At 40.5% G+C, this 17,537-nt stretch overlaps 1 protein-coding gene across 3 annotated transcripts in view; it reads left to right on the forward strand.

Moving 5' to 3' along the window:
- Positions 1-17,537, forward strand: part of SFSWAP (splicing factor SWAP) — a 589,383-nt gene that overhangs the window by 33,389 nt on the left and 538,457 nt on the right. For all 3 annotated transcript variants that reach the window (XM_053701863.1, XM_053701864.1, XM_053701865.1), the window contains one exon: positions 3,439-3,664. In XM_053701863.1, coding sequence (XP_053557838.1) covers positions 3,439-3,664 — 226 coding nt within the window. The remainder of the gene's footprint in view (positions 1-3,438; positions 3,665-17,537) is intronic.

Here is a 17,537-nt window from a genome sequence, read left to right on the forward strand (position 1 = left end):
AACCATCCAAAACTTCTGCCTGAGGACCCCTGCACCTCACAAAGTACCTGGAAAGTCTGTTGTTTAAACAAAAGGATATCGGATCTATCTCTGGGAGACCCCAAAGATCCACAATCTGAACACATCCTGGTGAAGATCCCACTCCCCCGGATGTAAAGATTGACAACTGAGAATGTTTGCCTCCCAGTTGTTCACCCCTGGAATATGAATCGCAGAGACTACACAGGAATTGGTCTCTGCCCATGAGAGAATTTGAGACACCTCCATCATTGCTAGGAAACTGTGAGCCCCCCCTTATGGTTGACATAAGCTACTGCATAGACCTTGTCTGTCTGGAAATGGAGATGAGACTCTTTTCAACCGAAGCTAAACTTGAAGATCCCTGAAATTTGCATGTAGTTCTAGAACAATTATTGGCAACCTTGTTTCCCGAGGATCCCAAACTCCCTGTGCTCTGAGGCCCACAAACAGCTCCCCAACTTTAGACTTGTAGTGATCACAGTCCAGGTAGGATGGGAGTCCAGGTAGGATGAGCAATTAAGCCCCCTGAATACTAAACTGATGTTCCAGGCCTCATGTAAAAACGTGCAAATAGAATTGCGTCTGAAGCTGCAATCGGGAGACTTAGGACTTTGGCACCGATTTAAACCTTCTATACTCTTAGATTCAATCTCTAATTGAAAACCCAAAAAAGTTATTTTGTTTGAGGAAGAACTTTTTGGAAAATTGATCCTTCAACCATGCTGTTGAAGAAACAAGAGTCAGTTCTAACTCCATCTTTTGCTTTAGCAGAAACTCACACCAACCAAGATGTCGTCCAGGTATGGAAACCCTGCAAAACCCTGAGACCTGATCACATACAAAAGGGCACCCAGAACATTTGTGATTATTCTAGGAGCTGTAGCCAGACCAAATGGTAGAGCAACAAACTAAAAATACCTGGTAGAAAGGCAAACCTCTGAAACTGGAAATGTTCTCTGTGAATTGTGACATGAAGATTAGCATCCTTTGGAAACTATTCAGGCTATTCTGCCTTTAGTTCAGCAAGGTCAGTGATGTCCACAAAAGATTTATTATGACAAACTTGTTCAGAGCTTTTAAATCCAGAACTGGTTTAAAAGTGCCTTACTTCTTTGGAACAATGAAGAGATTTGAATAAAATTTCATCCCTGTTCCTGCAGAGGAACTGTAACAATCACTCCCACAGTTTCCATATCTGAGATAGACTTGAAAAAGCTTAAGCTTTTACAGGATTCCTTAGAACATTGGACAGAAATTTCCCTGAGAAACTATAATCAGACCCCAAGGATCTGAAACAGACTGAAACCAAGCCTCCTAAAAGAGGCTTAATCTGCCCTGTACCTGAACTTCTGTATTGGGGGCCGCACCTTCATGCAGTCTTTGTAGTCTTGATAGGTTTTGCACTAGCAGAGTCATCAGAATACTGTTCTGAAAGATCAGACAATCGGTAAGTAGAAGCAGCAGCCAAATCGGCAATAGAAATAGTTGGCCTGAGCGAATACACTGCTTTTAAAAAGGCCCTTGTATGAAAAGACTCTAATGTTCTATCTAAAGGGTCTTTAAAAGAAGTACTGACTTCCAAAGAAATAGAACCACGCTTAGCCAGAGTTGAAATGACCCCATCAACATTGGGAACCGTTTCCCATAAATCTAAATTAGCAAGTAAATTATATAACTTTTTAAACCTTGCAGAAGGTGTAAATGCATTTTCCTGGCTTAGACCATTCCCTAGAATTCATGTCAGAGACAGCATCAGGAATAAAAAACCTCAGGGAGATTAAATACAGTCTTAAAAACTTTAATTTATGCTATTACAAGTCGTATTTGAAACTTTATGATCCTTAAAATATAAAGTAATTAAGACCTTTAAAAGAGAATGAATATGTTCAACTTTAAACAAGAAAGAGGTAATATCAGGTTCAACATCAGTTAAGTATTCCTCATCACCAGAGTGTATATATAATATTCTCCTGTAATGAACATAAAGGTGTGTTAATACCCAAAGAAACAGCATTAGGTTGCTCTGATTGCATTAATAATTCTAGAGTCACATAAATGAGCTTGGGAAGGCAATCCAGCTTTTTTTTTATATATTTTTTTTTTTTATTATTATTATTATTATTATAATAAGCACACCTTATAGTGGTAGAAAGGTATTCAGGGGACTTGGTTTCTTAGGAAGGTTTAGGGACTCAATCGTACTGCTCCATTATAGCCTATGCCAAACCAATGCAATAAATGCTATAGCCCCTTAAAAGGCTCTTGAGGAATGGAAATCGCTTACCTCCTACTAAGTAGCTTTTTAAATAAACTCAAAGCTACAAAGCGTGCTAAGCTAAATTGCAAAAAAAAAAAAAAACAGGAGATAGTAACATAACATGCTATAAGGAATTAAGTGCTCCAAAAACCCAACATGGCCATAGCCAGATAGAACGCGCGCTAGCCCATCGTGCGTAAACCTGACAAAGTACACAAGAACTATAGAAAGGCTAAAAGGACATGCTTTAATCTGTTGTGTGCAGCCGTGACGCACGTAAACGAACCAGCCGACACGTGAAGTTCAAACTAAGTGCGTCAAAAAAGCAGTCTTGTGCAAAACACCAAAGGAATAATGAAAAGGATTCTGTCCCAGGGACATATATATTAGTAAATACATGTACAAACTAAAAAAGTGGCCATAACATAGCTATAGAGTGTCTAAAATGTTTAATAAATTATAGTTACCAATAGACGCTCATCCTCAATGAAATAAGCAGTAGACGGCTAAACCAGTACTGAAATATATTAGCAGTGGTTATTGAATAGGAGTTTATTGTAGATCCATAAAGGGAGGCAAAAGATGAGTCCCTGCAGCCAATTGAAGGTTTTATGAAAAATTTCCCATGAGGCGAAAAAAGAATTTCAATCGATACCTCATATACATTCCTCTGCCAAGCATTGTACTCTGAGGGGAAACCAGGCCTCAATATAGACTGAAAACCCCCTCTCTTTGAAGAATCAAATGCACATCTTCATTCTTCAAGCACCTCCAGCGGAGGCAAAGTAAAGACTGGGGTATGTTTGAGATGGGGTTTTTTTTTTTTTTGGGTTCTTGGGATTTCGGAATCTTTGCCTCCTAGTGGTAGAGAAGAGTTATTACCAAGAGTAATGGATTGTGGACTCGCACCACCTGTCTGTACCAAAGAAATGACAATAAACAATGATTTTCTGATTTCTCTTTGTGACAGAGAATTTTTGATCATCGGGCCTTTTGGATTCTTGGAATAATTAAACAAATAAGCGGTATTTATATAATTGTATGTATTTGCCTTTATATTTGGGACTACATTTTGACGTTAATATAGAACAATTAGTCACAACATGTACAAATCGTTAATCATAGTCTATGCTGTCTGATTGCTTAATATTTTTTTTCAGCCACCCACAGCAAAAATGCACGCCATCATAGAGCGCACAGCAAATTTTGTATGTAAGCAGGGAGCTCAGTTTGAAATCATGTTAAAAGCTAAGCAAGCACGAAACTCTCAATTTGATTTCTTACGCTTCGATCACTACCTCAACCCTTACTACAAACACATCCAGAAAGCCATGAAGGAAGGGAAGTATCTCCCACAGTCTGAGAAACAGAATCAGGAAAAGAAAAGTAAGTTGTGCTAGAGGTTCAACTATAAATATCTGCTTATAATTCTGTTTGTTTTCCAAAAATTGTAATACTTTGAATGCATTTAACCCAGTGTTATTCAGTTTATTGCATGCGCAAAACGAATGTTGTTCTCATATTTGTTCATCAGGTTAAAAAATTATATAAAATGTATATTTGAATAAAATAAAAAGTTTTTTTTTTTTATTCTATAAACTACTGACATTTCTCCCAAGTGACCTCTGTGTCTCTGTGTTTGTATGTATAATAACTAGTATTTATATAGCGCCTTTCTCCCAGTGGGACTCAAATCGCTTTTTCAGCGCTCGCTCTCGGAATTAGCCAAATCAGCAGCTGAATAGTAATAGTTGTTGTTATTATTACCCAATTTAATGGTACTCATTTTATCGACCTCGGGAGGATGAAGGGTTGAGTCGGCTTTTTTTGTAGTCAGGGCATTTACCAACTGAGCTACCTACCTCACCTCATGCATGTGTATGTATGTCTGTGTGTGTGTGTGTATGTATGTGTATGTATGTGTATGTATGTATGTGTATATATATATATATATATATATATATATATATATATACACACACAGAGCAAGGAATAGATGTATCTAAAGCCAGCTCCGTCCAGTGTTGTCACAAGGTGTGATAACAATGATGTCCGAGAGTGGAGCGCATACACAAACAGAAACATCCAGGGTTCCTACGTAACACGCCATTAATACAGTGCATCCTGGAAATGGCAGAACAAAGTCACAAAAGAGCTATAGGACGGTTACTCACCACCCCCGGTAATGAGACAGGTCTGCTCCTCAGGATCCGGCACTAGAGCCTCAGGCGGTGTCTTCAGTATGCGCTCCTCAATCTCTGTACCAGGACTCCATGTTACATCCGGGTTCCACGTGACTCACACTCCTTCAGTGATTGCCCAATATCGTAGCTCCAAACAAAGTGTCACAAAGGACAGCTGATCCACAGAAAAACTCGGAGGTGCCGTGCTTGTCAGGGAAAGCTGTATACTTGGAAAATGAAAAGCTGGCACATTTCCAAAAGTTAAAACGTCTTTTCTTCTGTTAAGTGTGATCAGTCCACGGGTCATCATTACTTGTGGGATATTAACTGCTCCCCTACAGGAAGTGCAAGAGGATTCACCCAGCAGAGTTGCTATATAGCTCCTCCCCTCTACGTCACCTCCAGTCATTCTCTTGCACCCAACGACTAGATAGGATGTGTGAGAGGACTATGGTGATATATTTAGTTTTTATATCTTCAATCAAAAGTTTGTTATTTTATAATAGCACCGGAGTGTGTTATTCCTTCTCTGGTAGAATTTGAAGAAGAATCTACCTGAGTTTTTCTATGATTTTAGCCGGAGTAGTTAAGATCATATTGCTGTTTCTCGGCCATCTGAGGAGAGGTAAACTTCAGATCAGGGGACAGCAGGCAGATTAATCTGCAAAGAGGTATGTAGCAGTTTATTATTTTCTGACATGGAATTGATGAGAAAATCCTGCCATACCGTTATAATGTAAACTCAGCCTTGAATGCAGTAGATGTAGCTGATATCAGGCTGTCATGTATGTATATTTTACACTTCAGTTTTCTGGGAAATGGTACTTCTCTGGCTTTTAAACTGTATACATAGACTTAACCTATTTTGCAGGGACTTGCAATAGGTTTTAAATGACAATTAATTATTGAGGTAAAACGTTTTTTTGCTGGCATGTAAAAACGTTTTTTTCTCTGAGGTACTGGGTGAAAAAAATGTTTTGGGCACTTTTTTTCCACTTGGCAATAGTTTTGATTTAAATTAGAGCAGTTCACTGATCCCTCTCACTGTTATGTGTGTGGGGGAGGGGCCATTTTGGTGCTTTCACTATGCATCAGAAAAACTCAGTCAGAGGTTCATTTTCTTCCTGCATGATCCGGTTCATCTCTACAGAGTTCAGGGATCTCAAGAGTCTTTTTTGAGGGAAGTAATCATTCACAGCAGAGCTGTGCTGATTGTATTGACTGTGATATAAAAAACGTTTATTTGTGTATTTTTTTCTGCTGCCTGGGTTAGTTATCATTTGCTGAGGGGAACAATCCTTTGCTAAAACTGTATATTCTGACAAAGATTGATGCTATAACTTAATTATTTTATCTGTTATAATATTTTCTGTGCTTCTTAAAGGCACAGTTCGTTTTCATATTATTTGTAAATTACTTTGAAAAGTATTTCCAAGTTGCTGTTTATTTGCTAGTGTGTTAAACATGTCTGATTCAGAGGAATATCTCTGTGCTATATGTGTTAATGCCAAAGTGGAGCCCAATAGAAATTTATGTACTAAATGTATTGATGCTACTTTAAAAAATAGTCAATCTGTACAAATTGAACATATTTCACCAAACAACGAGGGGAGAGTTATGCCGACTAACTCGCCTCACGTGTCAGTACCTGCATCTCCCGCTCAGGAGGTGCGTGATATTGTAGCGCCGAGTGCATCTGGGCGGCCATTACAAATCACATTACAAGATATGGCTACTGTTATGACTGAAGTTTTGGCTAAACTACCAGAACTAAGAGGTAAACGTGATCACTCTGGGATGAGAACAGAGTGCGCTGATAATGCAAGGGCCATGTCTGATACTGCGTCACAGTTTGCAGAACGTGAAGACGGAGAGCTTCATTCTGTGGGTGACGGTTCTGATCCAAATAAACTGGACTCAGACATTTCAAATTTTAAATTTAAGCTTGAGAACCTCCGTGTGTTACTAGGGGAGGTATTAGCGGCTCTGAATGATTGTAACACAGTTGCAATCCCAGAAAAAATGTGTAGGTTGGATAAATATTTTGCGGTACCGACGAGTACTGACATTTTTCCTATACCTAAGAGACTTACTGACATTGTTACTAAGGAGTGGGATAGACCCGGTGTGCCTTTCTCACCCCCTCCTATATTCAGAAAAATGTTTCCAATAGACGCCGCCACACGGGACTTATGGCAAATGGTCCCTAAGGTGGAGGGAGCAGTTTCTACTTTAGCTAAGCGTACCACTATCCCAGTGGAGGATAGCTGTGCTTTTTCAGATCCAATGGATAAAAAATTAGAGGGTTACCTTAAGAAAATGTTTGTTCAACAAGGGTTTATATTGCAACCTCTTGCATGTATTGCGCCTGTCACGGCTGCAGCAGCATTTTGGTTTGAGTCTCTGGAAGAGACACTTCAATCATCCACACTAGATGACATCACACACAAACTTAAATTCCTTAAGTTAGCTAATTCATTTATTTCAGATGCCGTAGTACATTTAACTAAACTTGCGGCTAAAAATTCAGGATTCGCCATTCAGGCACGCAGAGCTCTGTGGCTAAAATCCTGGTCAGCTGATGTTACGTCTAAATCTAAATTGCTTAATATTCCTTTCAAAGGGCAGACCTTATTCGGGCCCGGCTTGAAAGAGATTATTGATGACATTACAGGAGGTAAAGGTCATGCCCTGCCTCAGGACAAGGCCAAAGCCAAGGCTAGACAGTCCAATTTTCGTTCCTTTCGTAATTTCAAAGCAGGAGCAGCATCAACTTCCTCTGCACCAAAACAGGAAGGAGCTGTTGCTCGCTACAGACAAGGCTGGAAACCTAACCAGTCCTGGAACAGGGGCAAACAGGCCAGAAAACCTGCTGCTGCCCCTAAGACAGCATGAATTGAGGGCCCCCGATCCGGGACCGGATCTAGTGGGGGGCAGACTTTCCCTCTTCGCCCAGGCTTGGGCAAGAGATGTTCAGGATCCCTGGGCGTTAGAGATCATATCTCAGGGATACCTTCTGGACTTCAAATCCTCTCCCCCAAGAGGGAGATTTCATCTGTCAAGGTTGTCAACAAACCTAACAAAGAAGGAAGCGTTTCTACGCTGCGTACAAGATCTTTTATTAATGGGAGTGATCCATCCAGTTCCGCGGTTGGAACAAGGACAAGGGTTTTACTCAAATCTGTTTGTAGTTCCCAAAAAGAGGGAACCTTCAGGCCAATCTTGGATTTAAAGATCCTAAACAAATTCCTAAGAGTTCCATCGTTCAAGATGGAAACTATTCGAACAATTTTGCCCATGATCCAAGAGGGTCAGTACTTGACCACAGTGGATTTAAAGGATGCTTACCTTCACATACCGATTCACAGAAGTCATTACCGGTATCTAAGGTTTGCCTTTTTAGACAGGCATTACCAGTTTGTAGCTCTTCCATTCGGACTGGCTACGGCTCCAAGAATCTTCACAAAGGTTCTGGGCACTCTTCTGGCGGTACTAAGACCGCGAGGAATTTCAGTAGCTCCGTACTTAGACGACATACTGATACAAGCTTCAAGCTTTCAAACTGCCAAATCTCATACAGAGATAGTACTGGCATTTCTAAGGTCGCATGGATGGAAAGTGAACGAAGAGAAAAGTTCTCTCTTTCCACTCACAAGAGTTCCCTTCCTGGGGACTCTGATAGATTCTGTAGAAATGAAGATTTACCTGACAGAGGACAGGTTAACAAAACTTCAAAATGCATGCCGTGTCCTTCATTCCATTCAAGAGACCAGAAATTCTCTTCTATGGTGGCTTTATCGGCCACATCTGTCCAGGGGAATGCCATTCAGCAGGCCAGACTGGTCAATTGTAACAACAGACGCCAGCCTACTAGGTTGGGGCGCTGTCTGGAATTCTCTGAAGGCTCAGGGACTATGGAATCAGGAGGAGAGTCTTCTTCCAATAAACATTCTGGAATTGAGAGCAGTCCTCAATGCTCTTCTGGCTTGGCCCCAGTTAGCAACTCTGGGGTTCATCAGGTTCCAGTCGGACAACATCACGACTGTAGCTTATATCAACCATCAGGGAGGGACAAGAAGCTCCCTAGCAATGATGGAAGTATCGAAGATAATTCGCTGGGCAGAGTCTCACTCTTGCCACCTGTCTGCAATCCACATCCCGGGAGTGGAGAACTGGGAGGCGGATTTCTTAAGTCGTCAGACTTTTCATCCGGGGGAGTGGGAACTTCATCCAGAGGTCTTTGCCCAAATACTTCCACGTTGGGGCAAACCAGAAATAGATCTCATGGCGTCTCGACAGAACGCCAAGCTTCCGCGCTACGGGTCCAGATCCAGGGATCCGGGAGCGGTCCTGATAGATGCCTTGACAGCACCATGGACCTTCAGGATGGCTTATGTGTTTCCACCTTTCCCGATGCTTCCTCGATTGATTGCCAGAATCAAACAGGAGAAAGCATCAGTGATTCTAATAGCGCCTGCATGGCCACGCAGGACTTGGTATACAGATCTGGTGGACATGTCATTCTGTCCACCTTGGTCGTTACCTCTGAAACAGGACCTTCTGATTCAGGGTCCTTTCAAACATCAAAATCTAACTTCTCTGAAGCTGACTGCTTGGAAATTGAACGCTTGATCTTATCAAAGCGTGGTTTTTCTGAGTCAGTTATTGATACCTTAATACAGGCTAGGAAGCCTGTCACCAGAAAGATTTACCATAAAATATGGCGTAAATACCTATATTGGTGCGAATCCAAAGGTTACTCTTGGAGTAAGGTTAGGATTCCTAGGATATTGTCTTTTCTACAAGAAGGTTTAGAAAAGGGGTTATCCGCTAGTTCCTTAAAGGGACAGATCTCAGCTCTGTCCATTCTGTTACACAAGCGTCTGTCAGAAGTTCCAGACGTTCAGGCTTTTTGTCAGGCTTTGGCCAGGATTAAACCTGTGTTTAAAGCTGTGGCTCCACCATGGAGTTTAAACCTTGTTCTTAACGTTTTACAGGGTGTTCCGTTTGAACCCCTTCATTCCATTGATATAAAGTTGTTATCTTGGAAAGTTCTATTTTTAATGGCTATTTCCTCGGCTCGAAGAGTCTCTGAGTTATCAGCCTTACATTGTGATTCTCCTTATTTGATTTTTCACTCGGATAAGGTAGTTCTGCGTACTAAGCCTGGGTTCTTACCTAAGGTAGTCACTAACAGGAATATCAATCAGGAGATTGTTGTTCCATCCTTGTGCCCAAATCCTTCTTCGAGGAAGGAACGTCTTTTGCACAATCTGGATGTAGTTCGTGCCCTTAAATTTTATTTACAGGCAACTAAAGATTTTCGACAAACGTCTTCCCTGTTTGTCGTTTACTCTGGTCAGAGGAGAGGTCAAAAAGCTTCTGCTACCTCTCTCTTTTTGGCTTCGTAGCATAATTCGTTTAGCTTATGAGACTGCTGGACAGCAGCCTCCTGAAAGAATTACAGCTCATTCCACTAGAGCTGTGGCTTCCACTTGGGCCTTTAAGAATGAGGCCTCTGTTGAACAGATTTGCAAGGCTGCAACTTGGTCTTCGCTTCATACTTTTTCCAAATTTTACAAATTTGACACTTTTGCTTCCTCGGAGGCTATTTTTGGGAGAAGGGTTCTTCAGGCAGTGGTTCCTTCTGTATAAAGAGCCTGCCTATCCCTCCCGTCATCCGTGTACTTTTGCTTTGGTATTGGTATCCCACAAGTAATGATGACCCGTGGACTGATCACACTTAACAGAAGAAAACATAATTTATGCTTACCTGATAAATTCCTTTCTTCTGTAGTGTGATCAGTCCACGGCCCGCCCTGTTTTTTAAGGCAGGTAAATATTTTTTAAATTATACTCCAGTCACCACTACACCCTTGGCTTCTCCTTTCTCGTTGGTCCTTGGTCGAATGACTGGAGGTGACGTAGAGGGGAGGAGCTATATAGCAACTCTGCTGGGTGAATCCTCTTGCACTTCCTGTAGGGGAGCAGTTAATATCCCACAAGTAATGATGACCCGTGGACTGATCACACTACAGAAGAAAGGAATTTATCAGGTAAGCATAAATTATGTTTTTATTGTAGTCACATTAAAACAAGCAGGTTTGCAAAGCCATAGAAATATGCCTTACATGTTTTGGCAATTCAGCCTTACTCATAAGCGATAATATGTATGTGTGAATCTATGTGTGTATGTATATATGTATGTGTATATATATATATATATATATATATATATATATATATATTTATATATATATATATATATATATATATATATATATATATATATATATATTTATATATATATATATATATATATATATATATATATATATATATATATATATATATATATTTATATATAAATATATATATATATATATATATATATATATATATATATATATATAAATTCCTACCAGGAGGGGCAAAGTTTCCCAAACCTCAAAATGCCTATACATACACCCCTCACCACACCCACAATTCAGTTTTACAAACTTTACCTCCTGTGGAGGTGGTGAAGTAAGTTTTGTGCTTGATTTTTATGATTGCTTCTAAGCATTCTGAAGCCCAATTCCTCTCAGAGTACAGTGTTTGTCAGAGGGATGTGAAGAGAGTGTAACCTATTGATTTTTTTTTTTTGGTTTTCCTCGCGGGAAATCTTTTCAAGGGTTCTCTGTTATTGGTTTGGCTCGAAATTGTTTATGACGCGAGTTGTGTCATTTCCGGATGTTTGTTGGCGCCAGAAAATTTAGTTTTTTACCTCACTTCCTATATGCTCCTTGCCTTCTTTATGCTCAAAGGGCTATGCTATTTGCTTTTTTGTCAATTTTAGCATTTGCATTTTTTTCCCATTCCTGAAACTGCTATATGTGGAAATAAGATATTTTTGTTTAAATGTTATTTATTCTTTTGCATTTTACAAGATGTCCCAATCTGATCCTGTCTCAGAAGCTAGCTGCTGTAGGAACCATGCTGCATGAATACAGTTTTACCAAAGCTAAGTGTATCTGTTGTAAGCTAGTGGAGATTATATATCCAGCTGTAGTATGTAACAGTTGTCATGATAGGCTTTTGCATGCAGAAAAGGTTTCTATTAGTGCTAGTACAGTATCTGTTGTTCCTTCAACATCTGAAGTACATGATATCCCTTTTGATATGAAAAAATATATTGCTGATGCGATACAGAAGGCTATGTCTGCTATTCTGCCTTCAAATAAATGTGAAAGGTCTTTTAAAACTTCATACTACTGATGAAATTCGTAATGACCGACAACATACTGATATATCCTCCTCTGATGAGGATCTCTGATTCAGAAGATCCTACTTCAGACATTGACACTGATAAATTATCTTATATTTTTAAGATCGAGTATATTCGTTCCTTGTTAAAAGAAGTGTTGATAACTTTGGATATTGAGGAGTCTGGTCCTCTTGATAATAAATCCAGTAAATGTTTAAATTCTGTCTATAAACCTTGTGTGTCTACTCCTGAAGTTTTTCGTGTTCCCGATGCTATTTCTGATGTGATTGCTAAGGAATGGTCTAAATTTGGTACTTCTTTTGTTCCTGCTTCAAGGTTTAAAAAGGTTGTATCCTTTGCCAGTGGCTAAATTTAGAGTTTTGGGAAAAAGTCCCTAAGGTTGATGGGGCTATTTCTACTCTTGCTAAACGTACTAATATTCATATAGAAGATAGTACTTCTTTTAAGGATCCTTTAGATAGGAAAATTGAATCTTATCTAAGGAAAGCTTATTAACATTCTGGCTATGTTCTCAGACCTGACATTTCTATGGCTGATGTTGCAGCTGCATCAACTCTTTGGTTGGATATCTTAGCACAACGGGAAAAAGATTCTGATTTGCGTAGCATTGTTTGTTTGTTTCAACATGCTAATCATTTATGTGATGCTATATTTGATATCCTCAAAATTGATGTTAAATCTATGTCTTTGGCTATTTTAGCTAGAAGAGGTTTATGGCTCAAATCATGGAATGCTGACATGGTATCTAAATCCAGGTTGCTATCTCTATCATTCCAGGGTAATAATTTATTTGGTTCCCAATTGGATTCTATTATTTCCGCTATTACTGGAGGGAAGGGAGTTTTTTTTCCCCAAGATAAAATCTAAGAGTAAATCTAAAGCTTCTCATCGGTTTTGCTCCTTTCATCAGAATAGAGAACAAAAAAAAACACTCCTTCCACTAAGGATTCTGGCTCCAATTAGAAGCCATCTTCGAGTTGGAATAAATCCAAGCCTTATAAGAATTTAATGCCAGCCCCTAAGACTGCATGAAGGTGCGGCCCTCAATCCAGTTCTTCTGGTGGGGGGCGGATTGAAATTATTTCAAGACATTTGGGCAGGTTCCATTCAGAATATCGTTTTTCAGGGGTATCTTATGTTTCAGAATAAGACCTCCTGTGAGAAGATTTTTCCTCTCTCACGTTCCATCAAATCCTGTGAAAGCTCAGGCCTTTCTGAGGTGTGTTTCAGATCTGGAGCTTTCAGGGGTAATTGCACAAGTTCCACTTCTGGAACAGGATTTTTTTTTTTTTTTTTTTTTTTTTTGAGGATTAATTTTCTTTTCCAAAACAAACTTTATTGAATGTAAGCAATGTTGGTACACAAAGATAAACATTAACAATCAAAATCTGGAAAAGCCATACAATACAGTTCAAATGTCTACAAAAAGAGACAGGTGTAAGTGAGATTCATGTCTGTCCAGTGAAGGAGAGTGAACTACCAACTTAATCCAGGTATCTTGAGCTTGTGACCTCAGATTAATCTGAGGAAATTATATAATCAGACAAAACATAAACTTAGATGCTTGACAACAGGTTATAAAAACATGTATATGTAACCATTTACCTTCGTAGGCTTGCTTCATACCTTTGAAGGTGGCATATGTCCTGAGGTCTACTCCCGTCCAATTTGACGGGAGAGGAGAGGTCAGAATAAAGGGGGAATAAAGAAGAGAAAGGGGAGAAGAAAAAAAAAGGGGGAAGGGGAAAGGAGGAGAGTGGGGTTGGGCAAGGAGGGGGAAGAGAGGTAGGGGGGGAGGAGGAGAGATAGGTAGGGGGGGGAGAGGGCCTCTGGGCAACATGCAGGAGACATAGTGATCAGAACTCCTTCCCCTCCCAAGTCAGTGTCATCATTTCATGTATAGCCAATTTTCCAGTTTTCAAAAAGTGATAACGCTCTAATCTAAGCAAATCCCCCACTCTGAGCTTCCACTCCGAGTCTGTGGGCTCTTCCAGTGCAGTGGGATGAGCCCTTTGGCACAGTTTAGCATTAACATGAAAAGTAGGTGCTTGTCAGCTCCCAGGATTTTAGGCAGCTCATGGGATATCAGGTATGTTGGTTTAGGGGGGATAATAGTCCTCAGGACTCTGCTCATTTCCCCCAGCACCTCCTCCCAAAAAGGTTGGATGTGTGGACAGGTCCACCAGATGTGCAGGAGAGTCCCTTCTCCACCACATCCCCTCCAGCAGCACCCACTTGTGTTAGGGTAAATCTTACGCAACCTTTGAGGCGTAAGGTACCACCTGCTCACTAGTTTATAGTGCGATTCTTGAATACGCGCTGATATAGACGCTCTCTTTGTCTTCCGAAAGATCTTAAACCAATCTCTAGCGGATATATCTAATCCAAGCTCCGTTTGCCACTCTGAGGCAAATGCCGGGAGGGCATTACCTCCTTTGCTCAGTAACAATCGGTAGATTTGGGAGATTAAGTGACTCGGAACCTGTTGCGCCACGCATAGGGATTCATAGGGCGTTCTGCGTCTTGTCAGTGCCCCACGATCCCCATGAGAGTCTAGGTAATGAGCGACCTGAGCCACTCTGAACCAAGACGTGAAGGTGGTCGGGTCCCATTCAAGCAATTCAGTCTGGGTTTTAAGCTTGGTATTTTGAAGTATATTAGAGAAAGCTGTCTCAGCAAGAGTGTAAGCCTCTCCCCCAACGTGTTTTGGGAGTTCCAGCCCCAAATCAGGGTTTTCCCCATATAGGTACGTTTGGTGAGGTAGGGGTTGAGATATAAGTCTCTCTGACAATCGTTTTGTCCCAGGCCTTAAAGGTGTCGTGGATCATTGGGTACTGGGCCGCAATAACCGGGCGATTCTTATTAGACACCCAGGCCAGGGCACCTACGTTTTTTCTCTGCAGGATCTCCCTGTCAATCTGAATCCAGAGCTTGGTGTCAGAGTTATGACTCCATTCCACGATTCTCTGGAGGAAGATAGCGGTCTGATACTCTCCCAAGAGCGGGACTCCGAGACCCCCTCGTTCTCTGGGCAGGTAGAGCGTGGATGGTCTTATTCTGGGTTTTATCCCATTCCAGATATGTCTCAAGGCCCTTTTTGATGCTTTGGAGATATGGAGATGCTGCCGCTGCCGGGACTGTCTGCATGATGTACAGAACTCTTGGCAGCAGATTCATTTTAACTACACCAATACGACCAAGCCAAGAGATCGACTTTTTTTTCCAGTTAGCCAGATCTCTTAAGATGTCATCGCGCAGTCGTTTGTAATTAAGGTCAACTATCTCTGAAGTATGAGATGTGATAGTAATACCTAAGTATTTTATACTCTGGCTTGCTATCTTCAAAGGGCAGTTTGCTGTGGACGCAGCAATGCGATCCGGGGGTTCCGATATATTAATGATTTCGGATTTTGAGGTGTTCAAGAGGAAATTGGAGATGTTTCCGTAATCGTTAATTTCTATAAGTGCCTGACTCAGAGAGGACGCGGAGTCTGAAAGTGTTTGGATATCATCGGCGTACATTGTTTATGTTCGATCCTGCCAATAGAGAGCCCTTTCACCAAGGGGTTGTGCCTGATTTTGGACGCTAAGACCTCAATAGTGAGGGCGAAAAGAAGAGGCGACAAGGGGCACCCTTGTCTCGTCCCGTTGTTGATCATAAAGGTGTCTGAGAGAGTGCCATTGACTCTGACACGCGCGTTTGGTGCTAAGTACAGGGACATTATGGTGTTTATAATGCCTGGGCCAAATCCGAACTTTTCCAAAGTCAGTCGGATAAATGTCCAACTGACCCGGTCAAAAGCCTTTTCTTTCATGTAATTAACAAGAGTCCATGAGCTAGTGACGTATGGGATATACATTCCTACCAGGAGGGGCAAAGTTTCCCAAACCTTAAAATGCCTATAAATACACCCCTCACCACACCCACAAATCAGTTTTACAAACTTTGCCTCCAAGGGAGGTGGTGAAGTAAGTTTGTGCTAGATTCTACGTTGATATGCGCTCCGCAGCAAGTTGGAGCCCGGTTTTCCTCTCAGCGTGCAGTGAATGTCAGAGGGATGTGAGGAGAGTATTGCCTATTGAATGCAGTGATCTCCTTCTACGGGGTCTATTTCATAAGGTTCTCTGTTATCGGTCGTAGAGATTCATCTCTTACCTCCCTTTTCAGATCGACGATATACTCTTATATTTACCATTTCCTCTACTGATTCTCGTTTCAGTACTGGTTTGGCTTTCTACAAACATGTAGATGAGTGTCCTGGGGTAAGTAAGTCTTATTTTCTGTGACACTCTAAGCTATGGTTGGGCACTTTATTTATAAAGTTCTAAATATATGTATTCAAACATTTATTTGCCTTGACTCAGAATGTTCAACTTTCCTTATTTCCAGACAGTCAGTTTCATATTTGGGATTATGCTTTAATTATCATATTTTTTCTTACCTCAAAAATTTGACTTTTTCCCTGTGGGCTGTTAGGCTCGCGGGGGCTGAAAATGCTTCATTTTATTGCGTCATTTTTGGCGCGGACTTTTTTGGCGCAAAAATTCATTTCCGTTTCCGGCGTCATACGTGTCGCCGGAAGTTGCGTCATTTTTTGACGTTATTTTGCGCCAAAAATGTCGGCGTTCCGGATGTTGCGTCATTTTTGGCGCAAAAAAGCATTTAGGCGCCAAATAATGTGGGCGTCTTTTTTGGCGCCAAAAAATATGGGCGTCGCTTTTGTCTCCACATTATTTCAGTCTCATTTTTCATTTGCTTCTGGTTGCTAGAAGCTTGATGTTTGGCATTTTTTTCCCATTCCTGAAACTGTCTTATAAGGAATTTGATCTATTTTGCTTTATATGTTGTTTTTTCTCTTACATATTGCAAGATGTCTCACGTTGCATCTGAGCCAGAAGATACTACAGGAAAACCTCTGCCTGCTGGATCTACCAAAGCTAAGTGTATCTGCTGTAAACTTTTGGTAGCTATTCCTCCAGCTGTTGTTTGTATTAAATGTCATGACAAACTTGTTAATGCAGATAATATTTCCTTTAGTGATGTACCATTGCCTGTTGCAGTTCCCTCAACATCTAAGGTGCAGAATGTTCCTGATAACATAAGAGATTTTGTTTCTGAATCCATAAAGAAGGCTTTGTCTGTTATTTCTCCTTCTAGTAAACGTAAAAAGTCTTTTAAATCTTCTCTTTCTACAGATGAATTTTTAAATGAACACCATCTTTCTGATTCTTTGGACTCTTCTGGTTCAGAGGATTCTGTCTCAGAGATTGATGCTGATAAATCTTCATATTTATTTAAGATGGAATTTATTCGCTCTTTACTTAAAGAAGTACTAATTGCTTTAGAAATAGAGGATTCTAGTCCTCTTGATACTAATTCTATACGTTTAGATAAGGTTTTTAAAGCTCCTGCGGTTATTCCAGAAGTCTTTCCTGTTCCTAATGCTATTTCTGCAGTAATTGCTAAGGAATGGGATAGATTGGGTAATTCATTTACTCCTTCTAAACGTTTTAAGCAATTATATCCTGTTCCGCCTGACAGGTTAGAATTTTGGGACAAAATCCCTAAAGTTGATGGGGCTATTTCTACCCTTGCTAAACGTACTACCATTCCTACATCAGATGGTACCTCGTTTAAGGATCCTTTAGATAGAAAAATTGAATCTTTTCTAAGAAAAGCTTATCTATGTTCAGGTAATCTTCTTAGACCTGCTATATCATTGGCTGATGTTGCTGCAGCTTCAACTTTTTGGTTGGAAACTCTAGCGCAACAAGTAACAAATCGTGATTCTCATGATATTATTATTCT

Source organism: Bombina bombina, chromosome 2 (genome assembly GCF_027579735.1).
Source record: "Bombina bombina isolate aBomBom1 chromosome 2, aBomBom1.pri, whole genome shotgun sequence".
In the NCBI taxonomy this organism is placed as follows: domain Eukaryota; kingdom Metazoa; phylum Chordata; class Amphibia; order Anura; family Bombinatoridae; genus Bombina; species Bombina bombina.